Source organism: Euphorbia lathyris, chromosome 10 (assembly GCF_963576675.1).
Source record: "Euphorbia lathyris chromosome 10, ddEupLath1.1, whole genome shotgun sequence".
Lineage (NCBI taxonomy): Eukaryota > Viridiplantae > Streptophyta > Magnoliopsida > Malpighiales > Euphorbiaceae > Euphorbia > Euphorbia lathyris.
The window spans coordinates 20,899,046-20,926,264 of NC_088919.1; the positions used below are offsets into that span (position 1 = coordinate 20,899,046).

A 27,219-nucleotide genomic window follows, 5' to 3' on the forward strand; every position below is an offset into this window, starting at 1 on the left:
TTGAATCTCAATTGTTTTGTAACTTAATGTTTCCAATTATAATCAAATTTACTCTTATATTGTCAAAAATTTGAAAATTTTGAATTGACTACTATGAATCAAAGCCTTAAGTCGTTAGTAAAAAAAAATCTTCATATAATGGAACCCCTCCGGACTTTAAGCTCTGGCTCCGCCACTGCTTATGAGCAGTTTGGTGTTCAGTTCGATAAAAACTCGATCGTGTTTGGCTTGATTTATAAACAAGCCGAATTTGAGCACGACAAAAGTTGGCTCAGAAGCTCGTTAGCAAAGTTCATGAACTGAATTAGAGAGCTTTCGCGAACAGCTTACATACCGAATGTTGAGCTCGATCTCGTCAATTTTCTGAGAAGCCTAGTATGAACAAATCAAAATTCGGGTCGGTTCGATTACAACTCTACTTCAAGGAGTTGAAAAATTCTAAAAACTCATGTATAAAGCCAAACTCTCGAAGAGAGATTTTGAAATTTGATTAATGTTAAAAAAGAAAAGGTAGTTATTCAATTTATAACCCTCCAAGTGCATCTCTTAAGAGACTTGTTTGTTAAGCTCTTAAGTTAAATTAGGAAAAGTTTGGATTAAAAACCAACTCTAAAATAACTCTTAGTCACTTATCAAATCACTAAGGGAGAGTTTGGTTCGCACCGGGTGACAGAAATGAATCCAGAAAAGGAAACAAAGAGAAAGGAGTAGAATGACTCTAAATTCCTTTCTCTGTTTGTTTCGATTCCGGAAAGGGAATGATACATATGTTTCTCTTTGTAACTGTTCGAGGAGATAATAAATTAGTGGTGTGGATTGTTTTCAACTACAACTAGCATAAACCCCGTGCAATGCACGGGATGCCTTATAATATTCTGGTGAAAAAAAATCAAGCAACTCAATATTTGACGTAAATGAAAGATGTAAATGTATTTTCTTGGAAGATACTAATATATTTCTTAGTAATTTAGAATAATTTGGAACTATATCAAAATTGTAAACAACTGACTGTCAAAGTCTAAATAAGATGAACAACAAATGTGGAAGCTGTCATAAGTAGGGATGTGCATCGGTTCAAAACCGAACCGAACCGAAATAACCAAATACCGAAATTATTAAAATAATTGACACTGATACCAAACCGAATAGTATGTAAAACCGAAATAAAATCGAACCAAAATATTCGGTTCGATTTTAAATCGAATTAGCAAAAAAAAAAAACAACAAAAAAAATACTATATTTACTTATTAAATTTATCTCAACAAAAAAATTTGAACAATATTGATTTATTATCTTAACAATACTAAAAGAAATAACCTTGTCACATCTAATATATGTATATGTATATATAAAATAATGTAGAATATATATAACTCAGTGCGGTGCGGTTTTTTTACATTTTTTCTCAAACCGAACCGAATACCGGAATGTCCGTAAAATTAAAATCGACGCCGAACCGAAGTATAAAAAAAACCGAACCGAAAAATCGAATTCAATCGGTTCGGTTCAATATGCGGTTTAAACCACACCGATGCACACTCTTAGTCATAAGCAGTCTGGAACCTAATTATCCTCCAATTTTATCAAAAAAACTTTACCTTCTGGACTTATGTTTAAGAACCTGAACATCAAATCCATAACGGAATCATTGATCAAGGATTCAATATGACAAAATAATTGATCAAAGACTTAATCCTTATAACATATAAATTTCAGTGGCTTAATTATGTTTTTTACCTTATCTTTTATGTATCAAAGTTATCTTAAGTTTGTTATCTATGTATTAAAACTTCAATGAATATTATATATTTTTGGGTAAAGTTCAAATAAAACCCCTGTGGTTTCACTAATTTTCATATAAAGGACTGTGGTTTACTTTTTGTCAAAACGATGACTGAGGTTTTCAACTTTAGCAAAATAAGGACTTTTTCGATTGATACTATTAAAATCACCTTTAACAACTTCAAAAATGACATATTTTAAGAACGACTAATATTTTAAGCAACTTTAATTCTTCAACTTTTTTATTTCGAGATTATTTAGATGATGTTTGGTAAAGAGAGAGAAAGTTAATGTTTAGAGAGAGAAAGTTCCAAAAAAGATGATTTTCTAAAATCGAAAATGTAGTTCCATAGAAAATATGACATTGAACAACTTTAATTCTTGAAAATTTTCATTGTCAGGTCGTTAAAGATAGTTTTAATAGCATTATTAAAAGTGTGAAACCTCAGTCCTCGTTTTGACAAAAAGTAAACCACAGTCCTTTATTTGAAAATTAGTGAAACCACAGGGGTTTTATTTGAACTTTACCCTATATTTTTTTCACCCAATTTAAAACAATAAAACAATTAATATATTACAAGTATTAATATGTCTAAATATATTTGAAATATATAACGAAATCAAACGATTTAAATTTAGTTTATTAAAAGTATATTACCATGTTAAGTGAAATTTAATTTGTAAAAAATTTGACTTGAGCTACAAAATTCACTGCTAAAATCAATTAAAATAAAATAATCCACCAAATATTTTTTCTTTGCAAAAAGGCATCAACTGATAAGTATAGCCGGCAAGGAAAACCAAAGTCTCGCCCCATTTAGACTTTCTCCAGTGAGTTCATTGGCAAATTGTGTTTTTACATGTCATGGATCCACTTCATTTTCTTTGCTTTGTTGCATGCGCAAAGCTACATCTTAGGTATTTTCCACAATGAAATCTTAGCAATAGGATATGAATAATTTTTGCAACTTTTGTAATATTTGAAACTTTTTTTCTGCAAAAAAAAAAAAAACCAATTTAGTTTAATAAGGAATGAAATCTTGGCATAATCTAATCTCCATCAAGAATTGATCACGAATTAGAAATTGGGTAAAACTTTAGCTATCCTCTGCTTGTCCATTTATCATAAACATAGACTTATAGAAAATGCTTCGGTTAGAGAAAAATTAGAATTATCATCATAATGATCTAGCCTTTACAAAAACATGGAAACTGAAAAGTGAATGACCCCAAAATGTAAGATCTAGTCAAAAAGCAAGTGAAAACAAAAATTACCAATTTAAAAGAAGAGACATGTAAAAAACCCAAATAACTACAAATGTAGATAGAAATTCAGAACAGGCAATGGAGAACAATAAAATAAATATCAATCTCTAACATTAAAACCACAAGTTTCAAGGAAAACACAGATGAACTATCAGTAATGAACTTGTGTTATCACAATCTTTGTGGATCATTGATAACTTGCATTCCCCTTATTCAAGGTCTCTATCAAATCTTTTCTGCTCCTCTCCTTTTTTATTCTGTTCATCTTGGCCATCATCATTGAGACCTGTAGGGTTCCCGTACCTCTATATGATTACAAAATTGATAATGTCCTCTGATCCAACAGACCTACCAACATCAATGAAGTCGCACATATAGATTTCATTTATGCCATAGAGAAAAAAATTCAAGACATATAAACATATTTTTAAACTATATAACAACATCAAGTAAAGGCAAACAAAATTCAAATTTCTCGTTTTGTCAGTCATGAATCTATACTAATTAAAAGGTAAATGAGAGGGAAAAAATGATTTGAAACAAAAAACATAGAGACCTTCCAAAAGTAGACAGTAAAGAGCCCAATCAGAATAACATAATATATATCAAAGGTGAATAAGATGTCTAGAACCTCATATATGTAAATATGTTTATTCTTTCACTTTGATTAAAGACACAAGTTCTCTCAATCTCTAGGCTAACAAAAGGAAAATGATATACTTGCACCATTTCACCATGAACAAAACATAAATTACAGTAGAGGAAACGACATGCATATGAGGAAACGTAGAAAATATATTTTTGTTTTTCAGAGAAACCTTAGAGTGAGATGGATCTGCAGTAAAAGATGAGAATAAATGGGAATAGAAGAAGCCATTCAGGAAGAAAATCCTTACCTCTCCAAGTGATCCCAATATTAAATCATTGAACCAAATTTGGAAGATATCTCTATCCATGTAATAACATCACTGTTTTGTATCTGTGCTTGCGCCATGTTCTTAATCTCCACTTTTTGCCGAAGAACTTCATAGGCCAAATCATCCAGAACATCTTCTGTATCACAGGGAGACTTTAGAATTAAAAAACGAATTACGAAAGAGGAAATTAACAAAAGGATCTAAAATTTCTTACCCAAATAATGAAATCTGTCAAAATTAGAATTCTTCATAAGAAAACCCAATGAAGATTAATATCCATCGGATCAACGCTAGAAAGCGAAAATAAGAAAAGATAAATCTAACTTGATATATGTAAAACTAAACTTAAACTCACCAAGAAAGAAATAAGTGCAGATTATATAAGGAAAATCATAACTCGATGTTGGAGTCGCTGATTATCTGAATCGATGATGAAGGGAAAAGAATTGAGTCGAAGATAAAAGAGAAAGGAACGTGGTTTATAATTAGAAACCGTTCATAAAGCATAAGATCATGAGAAAAAGAAAAGCCTGATCAACTGATCAATAAGAGGTAGAACGGTTGAGAGTGGTTTCTATCGGATAAAGAGTTAATACCAGATAAAGAGGAGAAGCACGTCAGTGTTTAGGAAAGAGAGATGAAAAAGTTTAAGTAATCCTAAAAGTAAATAAAATTCTAAAAAGGAGAGAATGCCACATCAGCCTTAAACTCCAAATCAGCAACCTTAGTAGCCTGCTTTTAATATATATATAGATTTTTATACATACATGTTCTAATAAATTAAGGGATAAGGTACTAAAATAGGTCTATGGTTTTTGGGAAAGTATCAATTTTAGGCTCCACCTACAAAATAGCACCAATATATCTTAACGTTTAAAAAAGGGTACCAATTTAGGCCTCGATAATGGAACGTAACACATTATTTATATTACTCCGTTAAGTTCTATCAATTGTACCTAGAGAGAGAAATCAGTACTTAACCGAGTAATATGAATGACGTGTCACGTTTCATTATCGGGGCCTAAATTGCTACCATTTTTTAAACGTTAAGCCTATATTAGTACTATTTTGTACGTGAAGCTAAATTGATACTTCTCCAAAAACTATAGGCTATTTTGATATCTTATCCCATAAATTAATCACATGCAAAAATAGAAATTAAAATCAATTACTTCAACCAACGGTGAAACAGAGGAAACTGAATAAAGTTAATCAAAGAAAATGCATAAACCTATGAAGCACGGACACGGACACAGAAAACGGCATTTTTAGAAAATACGAGACATGGGTGCGGTGGAGATAAGGCAAATGTTATATAATTAATTATATATATATATATTAAATATAAAAAGAAATCCCAGGAAGAAATCGTTTCTTTTTATTATCCCAAAAGAAAAAGAAAATCGGAATCCCAACCCAGAGAAGAAATCAAGAGAAGAACCCAGGAGCAGAAATCGCAAGTTTGCGACAGGAGGAGAAATCGCAAGTTTGCGCAGTGCAGGAAGAAGACCTAATTCGTTCGAGTAGGAGGTGAGAAATTACACATAATTTAGGATCTTTTGGCAAATTGGTAATTGATCCCTATATTTTATAATTTTTTAAAAAAAACCCTAATCTTTTACCCCAGCCGAGTCCCACCTGTGTCCCGCCGTGTCCCGATCCGTGTCCAACTTTCCGGCCGTGTCGCCGGAGAAGTGTCCGTGCTTCATAAGCATAAACATTCTATTTTAAAAAGAAAACAATCATTTCAAAATAATTATAAATAAATATTAAAATCGAATAATATGATAAAATAAAAAAATTGCTCAAAAAAAAATTCAATGCAAAAAAAAAGTAAAAATAAAAAAAGTATAAGAATCAAAAGTGAAATTAGTCTAGGGATAAAAAAAAAGTATAATGAAAGGTAAAATTTTGGTCAAAATATTTTTTGAGGAAAAAAAGCAAAAATATACAAGTACAATGATCAAAACTGAAATTATTTTAGGAATACAAAAAATAAAAATAAATAAGTATACGGACCAAAACAAAAAGTAAAAAGTAAAATAGAGATTAAGTAAAATTTATGAGATTAGAGGAGTATATGGTAAACCTAAAACTAACTAACCACAAAGGGAATGATTATATTGGTAAAACAAACACCAACAAAAAAATGAAACCTCATGTTTCTTTTACCCTTCTCGGAAACCCCAAAGCAAAAGCCCCTAAGAGTCTTCATTCTCTCCATTACTGAGGAGTCTCTCACTACTTTTTTCGTCCATTCCTTATTTCATTTTTTCTTAATGAACCCAGTTCAAAGAAGATTTTGGGCTCGAAATAAGCACAAAACTCGGCTCGAGCTCGTTTATTTTCTAATGAGCTGAGCTGAGTTTGAGCAAACCAAAGCTCGACTCGGGCTCAATGTCATTAATTTTATAGAGAGCTGAGCTTGAACAGGCCAAAGCTCAGCTCGGCTCGATTACACCCCAATTTTCAACACCAAAATGTGAGTTCAATGATGATTGTGCAGAACATCAATGTCTTAAGGTGACTGGGAGTGATAATAAGGTAGAACTTGTGATATGCATAGCTCAACAGTCTTCATCACTTGAGAAGATATTAATCCATCTAACCTTTTCCTAAATACTCGTATCTTAGGATAGGTAGGAGTACCCTAAGACAGAATATGTAAGAAGTGTTGTTCAAAAGTCGCAATCAAGGCTACCTTGGAAATATTGTAGTCCAGTATTGCAATATATGCTTTGATTTTATCATTTTCTGTGAAATTAACACAGTTTGCATACATCTTAGCTCTATAACTAAGGAGTGGAGTAAAATTTGAAGAATGTGTTTTCCTTTTGATGTTTTCACTATAATATGCATTTGAACTTAATATAAGGTAAAGAGATTCGGAACAAAATAAAAACAAAAAAGAAAGAGGTATTTCTAATTGTTGAACTAATTTTTCCCAATAGAAGAAGCATATTGCAATTTCTTTTGTAACTAATTTATCCAGCAAGAGCTGCTATTGCATTTCTGGCTAATGTTCTTATATCTATTATCTATAACTGTTAGCTCATGCTTGTTTTAGAGTCATTCTTACACTTGACTAAAATAAAATCTATTTGAAGATCAATCTTTTGCTTAGCTGGGCCACAGCAATTTATGTCTTCATGCAACATCAAAGGTGTTAATGATGTGATAATGATGAATGCAATTTCATAACTCAAGGTTAACACACTCTGAATTAGTATTGAACAATAACAGAGTACCAGACACCAAGAAAGAGGCTTACGATAAGTTGACCACCTGCATGTGCAAATTCAGTCCATCTAGCAAGTTGTAAATATATTCCCTGCCATCTAGAGAGTTATAGCCAGAAGAAAACCGATGAATGGACCCAGCAAGTTCAAAACAACTCTCTCCGCCCTTCTTCTTTAATCTTCCATCTTTCAATACCCTCCTCACTTTTCCTGCTTTCTCCCACATTCCAGTATCAGCATACATATTTGCAACCATCACAAGATTCCCAGCTCTCCTAGGTTCTAATTGAAGCAATTCCTTCATCACCTTATTCGCTACTCCAGTATTATCTTTGGCATCATGAACAGTGCAGGCGCTGAGCAACGTCCTCCACACAATCGGATCAGGCTGGAGAGGCATACTCATTATAAAGTTATAAGCTTCTTTAAGATAGCCAGCACGACCTAACATATCAACCATGGCACCATAATGTATAATCATTGGTTTGATTCCATATTCATGCTCCATTTCATGAAAATACCGAAATCCATCGTCTACTAAACCAGCATGGCTACAGGCGCACAGAACTCCAACAAAAGTAACGGAATTCGGACGTATGGAAGATTTGCTTATCATCTTAAGAAAAAGTTGAAGTCCCTCTTTGGCAAATCCGTGTTGAGCCAACCCCAAAATCATGGCACTCCATGTCCACACATTTTTCACTCCCATCCTATCAAAAACTAGCTTAGCATAACAGAGAGCTCCACTTTTTGCATACATATCAACAAGAGCAGTACCCAATTGCAAATTCATCAACATCCCTCTCTCAATCACTTGAGAATGAATCCACCTACCTAAACCCAAGTTCCCATTTTCAGCACAGACGGTAAGCATGAGGACCATTGTGGTTTCATCGGGCTCAAATCCGAAATCCCTCATTTTAACAAAATACCTAATTGCATATCCCAACCACGAGCTCTCAACACAGCTAGTAATCACAGAATTCCACGAAACTAGAGTTCTAAGAAGCATATTATCAAACACCTTACAAGCATCCAAAACCTTCTTGCTTCTCCCATAAAAATGAATCAAATTATTGTTAACATAAACATCACAATCGAAACCATACCTAATTGCATTTCCATGTATTTGTTTGCCCTCTCTGATAGCAAAACATGAAGAACAAGCTTTGAGAAGAAAAGGGAAGGTGAGGCTATTGGGTGTAATCCCATCTCTTCGCATTCTGAGAAAAACCCGAATGGCATCTCTCGGGGACTTGCTAGCAGCATAACCTCTAATGAGATGATTCCAAGCCGATGGGGGCAATGGGTTAACCGAGTGATCGAGAATAGATTGGGCATATCTCAAATTCTTTAGAGATAAAGAAGAAAATTGAATGAGCTGAGATATGAGATGGGTGTCTTGTTGGAGAGCAGAGACTTGTATCTGAGCATGGATTTGAGAGAGATGATCGATTGAGGAGCAGAGATTCAAGAGAAAGAGGCATTGATCTTTTTTGTGTAGGAAAGATGTATTTCCATTTACAAGTTTTGGAGGGAAAATAGAAACCGGAAGCCGAACCATACATTGGGCTTGTGATGGCAGACAACTGAATGAATTGAGTAAATCAGACAAGTATGCATTAAATTTCTAATGCCATCATCCAAACGGCGAAGCCAACAAATACATCGGTGAAACAAACAATGTTTACCACGGTGTCCGCTGTTCTCACTCCCTTTAAAAACAAAAGAAAGTAAAATTATTATTTTTAAACCAATGATAAAAGACAAATCACGTATTATTTTTTTAGAGTTTTTTACGGATGAACTTGCTACCTTCTCTCCCTATCTCTTCCAATTTTCCTTTCTCCTCTCTCTCTCTAAAATGTCAATTCTACAGCTACAGCCAGAGCAATTGTAAAATGTTAATTCATTCCTCTTCCCCTGATATGATACGAAAGAGGTTTGCATTGCTCCTCAAGACCCACCGACGATATCCACAGTCCCGGACCACAGTAAATCCCTGCGCCTCTCTTTAATCGACGACCTCATTCGCCGTGGCTGCTTATCCTCCGCTAACCAAGTTGTTCGGAAAATTATTGCCCGTTCTCCTAATGCCCTTGATACCATGTCCACTGTTGATTTCGCTGCTGGCCGTGGCATGGAGGTTGGGCTTGATATCCTTGGTGCAGTAGTACGGAAACTAGTGGAATTGGATGAGCCCGGGCTGTATCTTCTGTATTTGTTTTTTCTGTGGGTATATCTATGGGAATATTTAGTTTCTTATCAATTTAGATATTTAGATATTTTGTTTTGTTTTATTCTGATTAAAGTAAAATATGAATTGTTTGCCTGCACCTACAATGGCGTTTTCCTTTGACTAATTTCATGATACAACAAAAACAAAATGATATACCATATCAATCAAGTGGCTTGGCTTGGCTTTCTAAGTTATGACTTATGCCTAACTATTGGACCACATTCTCTCAAAATGATGCCACTGCTACTTATTCTCCAAATGCCACCTTTAATCTAATCATTGCATTCAAATAATCATCTATCTAGACTTCAACATATTACAATGTCCGCCTAAGTGTCTGCTAAAGTGATCTTCAAAATCTATATACAAAAGAATTCAACATTACCAAATTTGGAGGATGGTCGTTTTGGAGGAAAATGGGAATGCTTTATGTAATGTTAAAATACAAGTTCCCATCCTCTAATATTTACAAGTGTTTACCAAAGTTACAAAAGTGAGATGTTTTATAATGTGATGATATTTGGAGTCTTGGACTGCAATTTGTGCTTGATATTCTAGTTCCTATGCCAAGATCTTTAAGTGAGATAACTTCATATTAATTGGCATTGTGTCATATTCTGGTAGCATCAAAAAGATATTGAGATGACACTCACAAGAATAATAACACCTATTTCTTGTAAATGGTCATATACTTGGCAATACCTCTAGATGTGACAACATCTCACTTTGATCAAACTATACTTGGGGAATGCTACGATTAAAAAAAAACTATCCTTGGTCACTTACCATGTTATGATCAATAATTATTGCAAGGTAAGGAAAGTGGACTGTGCTGCCATGCTTTTGAATAACATGGCTCATTGCAATTTGGTTTCCAGTGTGCATAGTTATACATCTTTGGTAGCTGCACTGTACAAGGATAACAAGTTTAGTGAAGTTGATCAATTGTGCATACATATGTTGGAACAAGGTGTAGTGCCGGATCACATTTTGTTTCTTATCATTATGAACAATAGCCGGAAAGGGAATGAGCTTCAACTCACGCTTTTGATGTTGCATGAAATTCTTAAAGATGGGTGTGGTTTGGACCCTTCTTTCCTCTTAGAATCTACTAATTTATATAATCTGATGAATTTGGAAGAACAATTTGAGCATCTTCTCGAACACATTGTAAGAAGCAATTTGAGTCCGGCTAATGTTGCATTTTGTATTTATATAACTGCACTGTGTGAAATTAAAAAGATAGATGCTGCTTTGGCTTGCTTCAGAATAATGGTGGATGTTGGATGCAATCCTTTACCTTTCACTTTTAACTCCTTGATTAAATGCATTTTCCAGGATAGGCGTTTTGAGCCTGTTGAGTCCCTGTTTGACATTATGCAAGGTTTTGTAGATTTTGTGTAAAGTAGTTTCAATTTTCGTAAAATGGTTGGTGGATAGAATTAAAATTATTCTTTTATTAATAATTTAACAAAAAAATAATTAATTTACCTAAAATTATAGAAATGTTACAGAAATTTGTAAATGTTTTATAGATTTTTCGTAAAGTAATGTAAATTTACGTAAAGTGGTTTGGTAGATAGAATTAAAATTATTTTTTATTAATAATTTACCAAAAATAATTAATTTACGTAAAATTTTACAGACATTACGGAAATTTATAAAGGTTTTATAGATTTTCCGTAAAGTAGTGTCAATTCACGTAAAATGGTTTGGTGGATAGAATTAAAATTACTTTTTATTAATAATTTAACGAAAAGTAATTAATTTACCTAAAATTATAGAAATGCTACGGAAATTTGTAAAGGTTTTATAGATTTTTCGTAAAGTAGTGTCAATTTACGTAAAGTGATTTGGTGGATAGAATTAAAATTATTTTTTATTAATAATTTACCAAAAATAATTAATTTACGTAAAATTTTACAAATATTACGGAAATTTGTAAAGGTTTTATAGATTTAACGTAAAGTAGTGTCAATTCACGTAAAATGGTTTGGTGGATAGAATTAAAATTACTTTTTATTAATAATTTAACAAAAAATAATTAATTTACCTAAAATTATAGAAATGTTACGGAAATTTGTAAAGATTTTATAGATTTTCCGTAAAGTAGTGTCAATTTACGTAAAGTGGTTTGGTGGATAGAATTAAAATTATTTTTTATTAATAATTTACCAAAAATAATTAATTTACGTAAAATTTTACAAATATTACGGAAATTTATAAAGGTTTTATAGATTTTCCGTAAAGTAGTGTCAATTCACGTAAAATAGTTTGGTGGATAGAATCAAAATTACTTTTTATTAATAATTTAACAAAAAAAAATAATTAATTTACCTAAAATTATAGAAATGTTACGGAAATTTGTAAAGGTTTTATAGATTTTCCGTAAAGTAGTGTCAATTTACGTAAAGTGGTTTGGTGTATAGAATTAAAATTATTTTTTATTAATAATTTACCAAAAATAATTAATTTACGTAAAATTTTACAAATATTACGAAAATTTGTAAAGGTTTTATAAATTTTCCGTAAAGTAGTGTCAATTCACGTAAAATGGTTTGGTGGATAGAATTAAAATTATTTTTTATTAATAATTTAACAAAAAATAATTAATTTACTTAAAATTATAGAAATGTTACGGAAATTTGTAAAAGTTTTATAGATTTTCCGTAAAGTAGTGTCAATTTACGTAAAGTGGTTTGGTGAATAGAATTAAAATTATTTTTTATTAATAATTTACCAAAAATAATTAATTTACGTAAAATTTTACAAATATTACGGAAACTTGTAAAGGTTTTATAGATTTTCCGTAAAGTAGTGTCAATTCACGTAAAATGGTTTGGTGGATAGAATTAAAATTACTTTTTATTAATAATTTAACAAAAAATAATTAATTTACCTAAAATTATAGAAATGTTATGGAAATTTGTAAAGGTTTTATAGATTTTTCGTAGAGTAGTGTCAATTTACGTAAAGTGGTTTGGTGGATAGAATTAAAATTATTTTTTATTAATAAATTACCAAAAATAATTAATTTACGTAAAATTTTACAAATATTACGAAAATTTGTAAAGGTTTTATAGATTTTCCGTAAACTAGTGTCAATTCACGTAAAATGGTTTGGTGCATTGAATTAAATTTTTTTTATTAATAATTTAACAAAAAATAATTAATTTACCTAAAATTATAGAAATGTTACGGAAAATTGTAAAGGTTTTATAGATTTTCCATAAAGTAGTGTTAATTTACGTAAAGTGGTTTGGTGGATAGAATTAAAATTATTTTTTATTAATAATTTACCAAAAATAATTAATTTACGTAAAATTTTATAAATATTACGAAAATTTGTAAAGGTTTTATAGATTTTCTGTAAAGTAGTGTCAATTCACGTAAAGTGGTTTGGTGGATAGAATTAAAATTATTTTTTATTAATAATTTAACAAAAAATAATTAATTTACCTAAAATTATAGAAATGTTACAGAAATTTGTAAAGGTTTTATAGATTTTCCGTAAAGTATTGTCAATTTACGTAAAGTGGTTTGGTGGATAGAATTAAAATTATTTTTTCTTAATAATTTACCAAAAATAATTAATTGACGTAAAATTGTACAAACATTACCGAAATTTTTAAAGGTTTTGTAGATTTTCTGTAAAGTAGTGTTAATTTTTTTGAAGTGGTTTGGTGGATAGAATTAAAATTATTTTTTATTAATAATTTACCAAAAATAATTAATTTACGTAAAATTTTACAAATATTACGGAAATTTGTAAAGTTTTATAGATTTTTCGTAAAGTAGTGTCAATTCAAGTAAAGTGGTTTGGTGGATAGAATTAAAATTATTTTTTTATTAATAATTTAAAAAAATAATTAATTTACGTAATTATACAAATGTTACGGAAATCTGTAAAGGTTTTATAGATTTTTCGTAAAGTAGTGTCAATTTTCATAAAGTGGTTTGGTGGATAGAATTAAAATTATTTTTTATTAATAATTTAACAAAAAATAATTAATTTACCTAAAATTATAGAAATGTTATGGAAATTTGTAAAGGTTTTATAGATTTTCCGTAAAAAGTAGTGTCAATTTACGTAAAGTGGTTTGGTGGATAGAATTAAAATTATTTTTTATTAATAATTTATCAAAAATAATTAATTTACGTAAAATTTTACAAATATTACGGAAATTTTTAAAGGTTTTATAGATTTTCCGTAAAGTAGTGTCAATTTTCGTAAAGTGGTTTGGTGGATATAATACAAATTATTTTTTTATTAATAATTTAATAAAAAAATAATTAATTTACGTAAAATTATAGAAATGTTACGGAAATTTATAAAGGTTTTATAGATTTTCCGTAAAGTAGTGTCAATTTTCGTAAAGTGGTTTGGTGGATATAATACAAATTTTTTTTATTAATAATTTAATAAAAAATAATTAATTTACGTAAAATTATATTAATGTTACGGAAATTTATAAAGGTTTTATAGATTTTTCGTAAAATAGTGTCAATTTCCGTAAAGTAGTTTGGTGGATAGAATTATATTCTAGCTTGTGTAACTTTAATTCTCCCTATTTAGTGGTAACCTGTAATAACAGGTCAACTTTTAATATAAATTCATTAATTTTAAGTTAATTTGACATGTGTCGTAATACTATTCGTTATTGAAACAAAGTAATCATACTTTGTTTTTAAAGGAAGTAACCATAACGGACACCTGTTTTACCAATTGTGTTTATTACAAATCCATATTTACTTATCAATTCAATGTATAATCTGTTATTTAAATTTAAGTCTTAATATACTTTGAATATTTAACATGAAATTTTAATCAGTCTAGAATTAATGATGGATGATAAAATTCATTTAGTACGAATGTTAGTGTCAATTATAAATGTAGGTTATAACTCTCCTTCTAAAAAAACATAAAAAAAAATATAAAATTGATAATATTTGATAAATTAATTTAAATATAATCAGTTTCGAGTTATTTTGATCTTTTAATTTGAACTAATTTACTCTTTGACTTATCAATTTGTCACTTTTGACTACTTACCTATTGCAATGTTAGCCCATGTCATCCCATTTGAATGGAGTGAAATAGTATCAAATTATGAAGAAATTATTAGAAGTATCAAATCCTTCAAATTAAATACAAAAATAGACATATATTGCAAATAAATAAAAGCATCTTTTAATTAATGATGCGTTAGTCACATGTCTTTTTTTACATAGAATGTCATCTATTTGAGTTAAAGATTGTGATCCTTCTTCTAATCCCACCAACTTTACGTTTTTGTCTTTGTTTTTGTCTTTGTCTTTGTATGATGTTGATGATAATGATAAGATGAACATTAATTTTAAAACAATTTTAGTGATTATATTATAATTAGTTTAATATTCGTGCTAAATTATTAGTATAATAAATATCATTTTATTAGACAATAGTTTTTAGTTCTTAAACAATTTAATGTAGTTTATTGAGATATATTATCTAATTGTCATTAGTTACCATTATGCATTAATTGTCACCTAAGCATTGTATCTTTTATCTTTTATTTCTATTTGTTCTTTTCTTTATGTTATAACTACTATATAAGTAGTGAATAGTTCATTAATATAATTTGATTGGATTGGTTCATTTCTCTTAATTCTCTCTTAATCGTTATATGGTATCAAAACACTAGTTAATCAACCATTGTTTTTTCAATGGTAAAAGGTTCCTAACTACGTGCACTGACGGATAAACCAAAGAATGACGAGAGTGGAAGATCATATTCTTCATCCAATTCAACTGAAGAAAATGATTCTAAGATGAATCGCAACACAGAAAACGATTATGAGACGAGTTGCAACAATGAAGGTTCCTTGCAAATAGATATGTTTGGATCTACACATCAAACTGAGAATCCAAGCTTAATTCTTATTCTAGTGTTCCTCACCAATAAGAATTACATTTCATGGAGTCATGTTATGATTCGAGCACTGAGAGTAAAGAGAAAGCTTGATTTTGTTTTAAAGGAGGATTTCGAACCAGATAAGAATTCTAAAGAATACAATCGCTGGAAAGAGGTTGACAATCTTATATTCTCATGGATTATCAACAGTATTTCTAAGGAATTTCTTGAAGGTTTTCTCTACACAACTTATGTTCATTCTCTTTGGAAGGATAAAAAGCAAAGATTCGGCAAAAATGACAGAATCTTATTCATTCATCTCAAACAAGAGGCTAATTCAATTGTATAAGGTATTATGTTTGTTACCTCTTATTTCACTATACAGAAGAAAATGGGCCATTACTTTTATATAAGTGTCGAAAGGGCAGATCTGTGATACAAAAGTTATGTGATGAGGACCAACTCATGTTATTTTAGCAAGTACAATAGAGGAATTCAAGCATGTTAAAAATTAGATCTTGTTACTTGATCCATATCCAAGTTTGAACAAAGCTTTTTCAATGATTTTGCGAATAAAAAAAAGCAAATCAATCAGTTTATTTCTCTCATTTAAGTGTGAATGTTTATATTCAATCAAAAGAAGAAAATCACTACTATAGTATTGTTTCTAAAGAAGACAAATATTATACTCATTGTAAACAAAGTGGACATGTCAAGAAGGAATGCTTCAATGTTTATTACTTGGAAAAAAGAGTACATGACATTGTGTAGAAAGAGATGCAACAATTTTTTACTAAAGGAAAAGGAGTAGACTCGGCTATGATTGATTTTACAGTATTTGCTGAAGGCGATTGTAATTAGGGGTGTAAACGAGTCGAGCCGAGCCGAGCTGAACCTAGGTAGGCTCATTACTGACTCGTTAATATTTCAAACAGAGCCTTCTCGAATTGAGCTTTGACATAATTTGATCGAGCTTTGACCGAGCCGAGATTTTATCGAGCTTCTAACGAGTTTTAATAAAATTCATCATATGTACATAGAATAAGTAGCATGGATACAAAATAGGCCTTATAACATACTCCATATGAGTTTAAAAAAATTATAAAGAAAAACAATTACATGTTATGACTGAGATTCAAGAATAGTAGATAGTACTCGTGGTCGGGGAACACAAACTCACAAAAAAATTAAGTAATGAAATTTATATTAAAATTTGTAATGTATTTTGTTCCTTATCAAAACTTAATCTCTAGCAAGCTCCTCAATCAACACTTCCTGGATAGTTGATTTAGGGGCTAGTACATATATGTGCAATAATGCACACTTATTTTCCTGCATCCAAAAGATGTATACACCTAGAAAAGTGTATTTACCAGATGGTTTTGCACAATCTATTACACCAGTTTTGATCACATGGACCTTAATGACCATGTAGTGTTTGGTCATTCACCGTTAGATCTAGGCTTATTAGAATCCTAATGTGGAGATTCAAAGCATCCTAAGGCTTGGATTTAATATGCCTATAACGGTGAATGACCAAATTCATTTGGAAATTAAGGTGCATGTGAACATGGCTGTCTATTACACATACTAGTGTCATTGATGTTAATAAGACACCACAATTACAACATGTTCTCTACATTCCTAAATTTCAGTATAACTTACTCTCTATAGGCAGGTTATCATTACATTGTAATTATGGAGTACAAATTGGGGTTGAGAAATGTATTTTGTAGGATCTGGATTCTAGCAAAGTTCTTGCTATAGGATTCTTGACAGATGGACTATATCAACTTGTTAGGCATGAAATTGACTACGTATTAACATGATAATTATAAGAATATAAGGGTGTTTTTATGTTCTATTACGAAGAAGAAGGTCTGATTGGTGTTTTTATGTAGATAAGTAATGATTAAGCTAAAACAGTCTAGAAACAGCCTGTTTCGCTACTACCAAGAGGAGATGAAGCCTTTCTCAGATCCAGCGGTCAAACGCCGGATATTCTGATGACGGACAGCGACAGGACAGAAGTGGGCGTGTCAGAGGCAACAGGTGGAAAGGTTGATCAGAGCACTACCTAAGTACCAAGATGACAAGAAGTTTCGACCCTTGAGTGTTCAAGGGTCAAAAAGGATCATTAATCATTTCTAGTTTTTTTAGTTTTTTGGACAATTGACTTTGTTTTAGTGATATTATGTAAGGATACTTTCGGGTACCGATTTTGGCCCTGGCCTTTCCTTTAAATAGATGTAGTAAGGAAAGAAAGGGGATCGCACTTTTTAGATAACAAAAATATAGTCTTGGCGAAAGAAGTGAGCTCCATAGATGGAGTTTCAGAACTTTGTACAAACTACTGATTGCTCACCAACCAGTATGAGTGAGTAATCCATTTTGAATGGGCATGGCCAGTTTGGGCCGGTAATGTAAGTTTTATAGTCTTATAATGAATGCATGGTGTTTTTCTTATGAAGTGTTTGATGAGGCTTTGTATTTCTGTGCTTAGGCATATATTTATGTGTTAGATGAATGATAGGAAACTGCTTGCATCTTCACCGATATCTCTATCAAACTCGCAACCTCGAAGCAGACATGTTAGATGTTTGTGTTGAGGGTTTTCTATTTGAAATGCTGCTTCGATCTTAATGCAAGAAAGAATGTACCTTTAGGACGCTATTGGTACTAGTAAATCTTATAAGCTTAAGAACACACAAGAGTTGACTTAACTGAGCGTTAAAGCAGATACCTTGACTTCATTAGCATCATCCATGACTTATTAGACTGTTTAGGAACTTACACTGCCTGTTCAGCTGTGCTTAGTCTGTTCTATCTTTTAACTATCATCTAGTATTCATATTCTAACGTATAAGTAGCATTCTATCTTTTAACTGATTATTCTCAACAATCAACTTTATAAAGAAAGTGCCTTTAACCACACACTGTTCAGCAACGATTTTCTTATACTATTTTGGATCTCAATCCCTATGGAGACGATACTTGACTTATCACTTTATTACTTGTATCTAGTGCACTTACTAGAGTCTCATTATAGGACAACAAGTTTTTGGCGCCGTTGTCGGGGATTGAAAGCAACAAAATTTATCTGAAAATTTCTGTGAAACATGATGTTTTTAATCTGTTTGCTAAGACGTGCAGGAAAAAGAAGTTCTCAATCTGTTTATGCGAAGATCTAGACCTCCTGTTTTTCCTATCGATCTCGAATTAGAGAGAACGTGTAGACGAAACAGAGCGGGAGCTCGACGAGCGAGACAAAGAGAGTGACAAAGAGAAAAAAGAATGGCAGGAAGAATACCGGAACAAGTTGTTCAGCCAAATCCTGAAGGAGAAGGAGAGAACAATAATCCTCCAATCATGAGGATTAGAGATTACTCCCGACCCACAACAGAGGGACATTCTTCATGCATTGTGCTACCGAACGAGGAAAACAACATGTTTGAGGTGAAGGGTTCCATGATACAAATGATACAGGCCTCAGTACAATTCAATGGATATCAGTCTGAAGATCCAAATGGGCATATTCAAGAGTTCATTACACTTTACAACACCTTCCGATCAAACCGTGGAGTTTCCGATGATGTAATCAGAATAAAGCTGTTACCTTTTTCTCTCAAAGGTAAAGCGAAGAACTGGCTAAGAAATTTACAGCCAGGAACCATCACAACCTGGGAGGAAATGGCCAGAGCTTTTCTGATGAAATATTTTCCATTGAAACATCTTTCCACATGATTTTGATTTGACAAAATTATTTAAGTATAATTAAATATTCTATAAACACACTAAGTTTAAATGCTTTGATTTCTTACACTAATGTGTTTGTTCAATGTTGAGTTAAATTATTTATAAGACTAAAGATTAAAAGGCCCAAGCCCAAATACGGAAGTCAAAGCCCAAAGTCAAATAGATCAAGACCACTCGGCCCGCGTAACCAAAACGCAGCCGTTGTGTAAAGAAACGCCGCTCAGCAAAGGAAGGATCGAGAAGATCCACGTAGACAACTTCGGAACGAAGCTGCTGAGTTGATTCGACAAACAGTACAAGACAGCAGCTGAGCAAGAACAACTTCCAGACAAAGTATTTCTACTTTGGGTAAAGTTCAGAAGACACAAAAAGCTGTCTAGTTGACATTACCACAAATGGAGGGACATTCTGCTGGACTGACCAAAAGCTGCTCCGCACTGACCGAAGACAGAAGATGCTTGAATCTGATTGGCTGAAAGGACTGAGCAAGACTGAATGACAACGACAGGAAGCCGTTTCCCTCCAACGGTTATTTCAAAATTCGAAATGACCGATGCCTCAGATGTCTCTATAAATAGAGCCCTCAGATTCCTCATTCCATACAGAACTGAAATTGATCAAGCCATTACGCTGACCAGATTACTACTCAAAGTTCTGTGAGAAAAAACAAAGCAATCCTTACACCAAATTCATATCTTTTTGTGTAAAAGTCTAGAGTGATCTCAGAATCATCTAAGGTGTCTTAGCAATTGTTGTTTAGGACAAATCAATTATCATTTCTAGAAGAATAGAAAGGAGAGGCTGAGTACTCGCTTATAGTACTCAACAAGTAGAATAGAAGTGAGTAGAGGTATAGAGGAAGGTACTCTTGTTATACTCAGCTTCTGATTTGTAAAGGGTTTGTGCTCTATCTTTAAAGAGCTCAGTAGAGGATTCAAAAATCCCGGAAGTGTTCCGGGGACAGGACGTAGGCGTAGAGGCCGAACCTGGATAAATCTGATGAGTAATATCTTTCTATCCCTTAAACTCCTTTAATACATTGCTTGCTTAAAGACTGACTTAGTTAAGAGTGACGCTGAGTTGTGTGCGTTGAATATCTGAAGTTCAGGAATAGACTCTAAGTGCTATTTCCTAACTTAAGCAAAGAAACTGACTTAGTCACCAGTTGACTAAGTTAGTATTCTTCTATTCACTCAGCACCGCTATTCTAAATCTTTTCATAAGAAAAAGAAGTCAGCCTTAACGTGAAAAAGTTTAAATAGTTCCTAACCCCCCCCCCCCCTTGAAACTATACTTGTAATGTTATAAGGGACCAACAAGTGGTATCAGAGCCTAAAAGCTCACTAAACAAGATATAACTATTTTTTATCTGATCCCCACTATGGCTGAGAACAGCACTCAGTTTCTCCCAGGGAATCAGACAACTCAGATTCTCCTTGAGGGACTGTCCATTACTCGGCCTCCTCTGTTCTTCGGGTCTAACTATACCTTTTGGAAAAACAGAATGAAAAATTTCATTCAGGCAACAAATATGAGTGCATGGCTATCTATAGTCCAAGGCCCATTTGTTCCTGTTGAAACTGTTGATGGCCAAACGGTTGTTAAGGCTGAGACCAAATGGACAGAAGATGATCTCAAGAAGCTACAAAACCATGCTTCGGCTATCAATATGCTTCACTGTGCTTTAGATGCTACAGAATACAACAAGATTTCAGGTTGTGAGTCAGCACAAGAGATCTGGAAGAAGCTGGAGGTCACCTACGAAGGAACCAACAAGGGGAAGGAATCCAAGGTGAACCAGCACATGAGACTATATGAGCTGTTCGAGATGAGTGATGGTGAAGGTATCTCTGACATGAATGCAAGGTTCACCAACATCATCAACGAGCTCAAGAGACTTGGCAAGATCTTCACTGAGGAAGAGCAAGTCAAGAAAATACTGAGAAGCCTTCCCAAAAGCTGGCAAGCCAAGAAGATTGTTGTTGAGGAAGCTCAGGACTTAACCACCTACAAATATGATGAACTCATTGGCTCATTGCTGACCCATAAGATCTCGATGAAAAACTTTGAGGTGAAGGAGAAAGAAAAGTCTGAAGACAAGAAACAAAAGTCTCTTGTCATGAAAGCTGACTCCACTGATGGGAGTTCAACAAACGACGAGGAGATGGCCATGTTCACAAGAAAGATGAAGAGGCTATTCAGAAAGAATGACAAATATTCTAAGAAGCCTTACAAGAAGTTTGATAAGTACAAAGCTGACTCCAGTGACAGCAAGTACAAGAAGGACAGTTCAAAGCCCATCACTTGCTTTGAATGTCATCAAACTGGCCATATCAAGTCAAGTTGTCCTAATCTAAGAAAGGACAAGAAGAACGGCAAAAAGGCTATGGTGGCAACCTGGAGTGACAATGATGAGTCTTCATCATCTTCAGAAGCTGATGCCACTGAGTCAGTAAAGATCTGTTTCATGGCAGATGAGCTTGTTGAGCCGTGTACTTTTGAGCACGCTGACCAATCAATTCCATCTGATGATGAGGAACAATCAACTGAGGTAATATCACTACCTCTGCTCAGGAATGAAATGATTAATGCCCTGAGTGATCTTTATACCCTTGTTAAGAAGACTAATAAGAAGGTTAAATCACTCAACAGGCGATGTGATGAGATAGAGGAGATCAAGCTGAGTGATCTTCGATATCTCCTTCAGGACAACTCAACTTTGCACAGCAATGTTGAAACTATGCATAAGTTTGTCACTGAGGTCCAATCAGATTCTAAGAAACTGAGGAAGGACATCACATCTATTCAGAACCAACTTAAGGTTCCGAATAAAAGAAATATTCCTCTAAACACTCAGTACAAACGTACTAGTCAGCAGAGATGGAATCCTCAGCGGAATGTCCAATGTGACTTCTGCGGAAAGAGAGGACACATCACAAAGGTGTGTTGGCATGCTGAGCATTGGGGTGCTGACCAGTCAGTAAAATTTCCCAAATAGAAGGTCAGCTGTGACTTCTACGGAAAGACTGGACACACTGTCCAAGTATGCCGTCATAGAATAAAATATGATGTTATGCCTGTTGAACCTAACAAGAAATGACCCAAAAAGAATTGGGTACCTAAAAATGACTAGCAATATTGCAGGTAAGCCTGAGGTGTGCTGAGAAGTCAAAGATGTGGTACGTTGACAGTGCATGCTCAAGGCATATGACTGGTGATGAAACTCAACTCATCACGCTTGTACATAAACGAGGAGGAATCGTAAGTTTTGGAGACAACAGAAAGGGTAAGATAGTAGGGTCAGGAACCATTGGTGGCAATCCTACTATTGAGTCAGTCTCCCTAGTCAGCGGACTCAAATATAACTTACTCAGCGTAGCTCAGCTATGTGATAATGAGAGAAAAGTTATATTTGATAACACTGGATGTAAAATTCTCGAGGGAAAAACTGATAAGTTAATTTTAACTGCCCCTCGAATAGATAATGTCTTTATGCTGAGTCTTGAAAAGAGTCTTTCAAAAACTGTGTGCTGAGTATCAAAGGAAGAAAATTCCTGGCTATGGCACAGGAGACTTGGTCATGTGAGCATGGATCTCCTGGCCAAATTAGCAAGAAAGCAATTAGTTGATGGTTTGCCAGAACTTAAGTTTGAAAAAGATCAATTGTGCAATGCTTGTCAGTACGGAAAACAAACTAAAAAATCTTTTCATAGTAAAAATGTTGTCTCAACCCAGCGCCCTTTGGAGTTACTACACTTGGATCTCTTTGGACCAGTCCAACCGCTGAGCTTGGGTGGTAGGAGATTTACCTTAGTCATTGTAGATGACTTCTCTAGGTACACTTGGGTCATCTTGCTGAGTAGCAAGGATGAAACTTTTGAGACGTTTTCTAATTTGGTAAGAAAACTTGAAAATGATAAAAACCTAAAGTTGGCTCACATCCGAAGTGATAATGGTGGAGAATTCAAAAACCAACAATTTGTTGAATTCTGTGAAGCCAGCGGCATTGACCATAATTTTTCTGCTCCTAGAACTCCTCAACAAAATGGGGTAGTTGAAAGGAAGAACAGAACCTTGGTTGAAATAGCCAGGATAATGCTGAGTGAGAATAGGCTTCCGAAGTACTTCTGGGGAGAAGCTATTAACACAGCTTGCTATATTCTCAATAGGGTTCTAGTTAGACCCATATTGAAGAAAACCCCATATGAACTTTGGAAAGGACGAAAGCCCAATATTGGATACTTTCATGCCTTTGGATGTAAATGTTTTATCTTAAATACTAAGGACAGCCTTGCAAAGTTTGATTCAAAAGCTGACGAATCTATCTTTTTAGGCTACTCAACAAACAGTAAAGCATACAGAGTTTTCAATAAACGAACTCAGGTTTTAGAAGAGTCAGTACATGTTGAGTTCGATGAAACTAACCCTGCAGGAAAAGGCAACCAGCTGACCGAGGATGAACCATACCCAGCGTTCGCTGATCAACAAACAGTCGCTGAGTCACTGCCTCAAGGGCTGACCAAGGGTAATAGTGAAACTCAAATTATTTTCACTGACCAATCTATACCTGCAGAGATTGTTGAAACACAACCAGCACAAGACATCAACCTCCCAAAGGAGATCAGAATACCAAGAGGGCACTCAGAAAGTGCAATCCTTGATGCTGCTGACAACACACCGATGACAAGAAGTCAACTCAGGAGATACCTCAGCAACGTAGCATTCGTCTCAGTTCAGGAACCGAAGAATTTCGCTGAAGCTGAGCACGATGAATTCTGGATGAATGCGATGCAAGAAGAACTTGATCAATTCAGAAGGAATGAAGTATGGGAGTTAGTGCCTCATCCAAAGAATTTGAAGACCATTGGAACAAGATGGGTCTTTCGCAACAAGCTGGATGAAAGAGGGAACGTAGTCAGGAACAAAGCAAGACTTGTAGCTCAGGGCTACAGTCAGCAAGAAGGTATTGACTATGGTGAGACTTTTGCCCCAGTGGCAAGGCTAGAAGTTATTAGGATCTTATGTGCTTATGCAAGCTATATGAACTTTAAATTATTTCAAATGGATGTTAAGAGTGCATTCCTTAATGGAGTTATAAATGAGGAAGTCTATGTTAATCAGCCTCCAGGGTTTGAGGATCCTAAGTTCCCAAACCACGTTTATAAACTCAAAAAGGCTCTGTATGGCCTCAAACAAGCACCACGTGCTTGGTATGAGAGGCTGACCAGTTTCCTGCTGACTAGAAATTATGTCAGGGGTCAAGCTGATACAACTTTATTCATTAAAAGAAAGGGTAAAGATACCCTGCTGGCTCAAATATATGTTGATGATATTATATTTGGTGCTACTAATGAATCTATGTGCAAGGAATTTAGTAAGCAGATGCAGACTGAGTTTGAAATGTCAATGATGGGAAAACTCAACTTCTTCCTTAGACTTCAAATCAAACAAGGCAAAAATGGCATCTTCATCAGTCAAACTAAATATTCCAATGAGATATTGAAGAAATATGACTTAGAAAAATGTAAGCCAATATCCACTCCTATGGGCACTGACACTGTCCTCTGCGCTGACGAGAATGGTAAGTCAGTAGACAGCAAATTGTACCGAGGTATGATTAGCTCTTTACTTTACTTAACAGCAAGTAGACCGGACATTCAGTTCTCAGTATGTTACTATGCTAGATATCAAGCTAACCCTAAGGAATCCCATTACATAGCAGTAAAAAGGATCCTTAGATATTTGCAAAGCTCAGTGAATGCAGGTTTATGGTATCCCAATACTTATAATTTCACACTCATTGGATACACTGACGCTGACTATGGAAGAGATAAGCTTGAACATAAAAGCACCTCAGGAGGCTGCCATTTCCTTGGAAGTTGTCTGGTGTCTTGGTTCAGCAAGAAGCAATTGTCAGTAGCCTTGTCAACCACTGAAGCTGAGTATATTGCCGCTGGAAGCTGTGTTGCCCAAGTCCTTTGGATCAAGCAACAGCTCGAAGATTATGGTGTTCAAACTAAAACAATCAAAGTCAAATGTGACAATAAAAGTGCAATTGACTTATCAAAGAACCCAATCCAGACAGCAAGATGAAACATGTCAGCATAAGACATCATTTCATCAGAGACCATGTACTCAAAGGGGAGATCAAGCTGACTTATGTTCCAACAGATGAGCAGCTTGCTGATATCTTCACAAAGCCTCTAGCACATGAGCAATTCAACATACTGAGAGAAGCCATTGGTATGTTTAATCCACTGTCTTAAATTCCTAAGTACAAATGTGATATATGCATGCTGAGTGATTACCATGCTGAGTGATTAATGTTTATCGAATCGATATCACATGCCGAGTAAATTATGCACGCCGAGTAAGTTACCTCAGACCGAGTAACAAATTACTCTAACTATCCTTTTTTACAAAACTGACTACTCAGAATGTGGAACGTTTAAAATTCCAAACGCTGAGTAAAAGATCTGTTGCATTTAATGCAAAGCACGCGTATAGCCACCTAGGATGACGTATGCACCGAATGTGTCATAATGTGTCATAAATGTCAGGATTCTTGCCGGTTGAATGACCCAAGGGCAAAACTGACATGTAGATTCGAAAAGATCCTCCTTTCACATCTGTAAATGGTGGGCATTTCCCTACTATCTGTTCTTTACACATACAGAATTTCTGGCAATCACCTTCTCTCTCAAAAATTCTCAAAACTTCTCAACTCTCTGAATCAAATGGCAAGAACTTCATTCAACATCTCCGATGCCTGTCGTTCTAAGACCTGCTTCGATGAACCCTCCAGGCCCTCTACTCAGCCTTCACCTGCTAAGGCAACATCACAGAGTAAGGGAAAAGCTGTCCAAACCACCACCTCCAAAGGAAAATCGGCCAAACCCAGAACCTATACTTATGTTTTCCAGAATGTTAGGGAATGGAAGGTAGAGAACTCACGCTGGGTATCTGAGGCCTTCGTACAGACCGAGCAACCTTTTTGCGAATGGATATCCCAGAATGGATGGACTGAACTGTTTTCCCTACGATTTCCAACCTATCCTGACTTAGTCATGGAATTCTACCACAACCTCCATGTTGCTGACGATGACCAGGACTATATGGTCACTGAGGTGAAGAAGAAGACCATCTTCATAAACCCTATCTATCTTGCTTCCTTACTCAACCTGAAGAATGAGGGAGCAAAGCTGAGGAGGAATGGTGACCAAGATGGAACTGAGTATTCACACACCTTCTGCAAGCCTCATGGACATGTAGGAGAGATCTCTAGTTCCTCTATGGGCCAAAACCAAAAGATGGCCCACTATCTGCTGATCAATTACATCTACCCAAAGATTAATTGCACCAGCTCGGCGTCCAACTTTGAGCAGTGATTCATATGGCACATGCTGACCTACACGCCAATCAACATGCCAATTTTTTTGATAGCTGGGTTCTAGAGAAGCTCAAAGAATCTAAGGCTGGGCTCGCTAATCACTAAGATCCTCATCGACCACAAGGTGGACTTGGCTGGGGAAAATATAGCTCAAGGCTCAGAGATCACAGTGGCCTCGCTGAGAGCCTTAAAATTTGATCAGCCTATCAAGAAAGGCAAGATTATTGAGCAACCTGCTGAGGAGACAACCCCCAGCAAAGAGCAAGAGGACAAAGGCTCCTGCTGCCAAGAAGAGGAAAGCCGTTCAAACCTCTGCTGCTGAGCCATCACCAAAGAAGGTGAAGTCTGTCCCTAGGGACACTCAGCCTCAGCAAGAAGAAGCTGAGCAGAGATCAGCTAATAAAAGAAACACAAGTCTTCTTCTGAGCTGACTCCCATTGATGCCATTCCAACTGACATCTTGGTTCCCAACAACTCACTCTACGTTCAGAGTCAAGGGACTGAAGCTGAGCATCAAGATGATGGCAATGTTGAACTGGATGATCAGTCCGTTGCTCAAGTGGAAGATGAGCTCAAAGAAGAGGAAGGTGATGATGAGCAAGGGGAAGAGGAAGAAAGTGGAGAAGCTGACTCTGAGGAGACAGCAAGTGATGAGGAAGGAGCTGAGCCTACTCATACTGCGTTGGCTGCTGGAGAAGAACAAGAGCAAGTAGAGACAGACCAGCACACTGCTGA

At 34.3% G+C, this 27,219-nt stretch overlaps 1 protein-coding gene across 11 annotated transcripts; it reads right to left on the bottom strand.

The window, feature by feature from the left end:
- Positions 1-2,395: 2,395 nt before the first annotated feature.
- On the bottom strand, positions 2,396-9,435 carry LOC136209226 (pentatricopeptide repeat-containing protein At2g36730-like). Of its 11 annotated transcripts, none has more exons than XM_066000638.1 (5): positions 9,021-9,435; positions 7,238-8,920; positions 4,181-4,211; positions 3,946-4,102; positions 2,396-2,777 (listed from the first exon to the last, which is right to left on the bottom strand). In XM_066000638.1, exons 2-4 carry the CDS (start codon positions 8,767-8,769, stop codon positions 3,998-4,000), a joined length of 1,668 nt encoding a protein of 555 aa, XP_065856710.1. In that variant the 5' UTR covers positions 8,770-8,920; positions 9,021-9,435; the 3' UTR covers positions 2,396-2,777; positions 3,946-3,997. The 11 variants fall into 11 exon arrangements, with proteins under 11 accessions (XP_065856710.1, XP_065856708.1, XP_065856715.1 ...); XM_066000636.1 differs by lacking the exon at positions 2,396-2,777 and adding an exon at positions 3,008-3,397; XM_066000640.1 differs by lacking the exon at positions 2,396-2,777 and adding an exon at positions 4,322-5,688 and having other exon boundaries at positions 7,252-8,920.
- Positions 9,436-27,219: the final 17,784 nt, after the last annotated feature.

Coding starts and splice junctions, on each gene's coding strand:
- LOC136209226 (XM_066000638.1), bottom strand. CDS start 8,769: ATGGTTCGGCTTCCGGTTTCTATTTTCCCTCCAAAACTTGTAAATGGA. Junction 4,212..7,237: donor ATGCAGGTGGTCAACTTATC/GTAAGCCTCTTT, acceptor TTTCTTATGAAG/AATTCTAATTTTGACAGATT. Junction 4,103..4,180: donor TGACAGATTTCATTATTTGG/GTAAGAAATTTT, acceptor CCTGTGATACAG/AAGATGTTCTGGATGATTTG.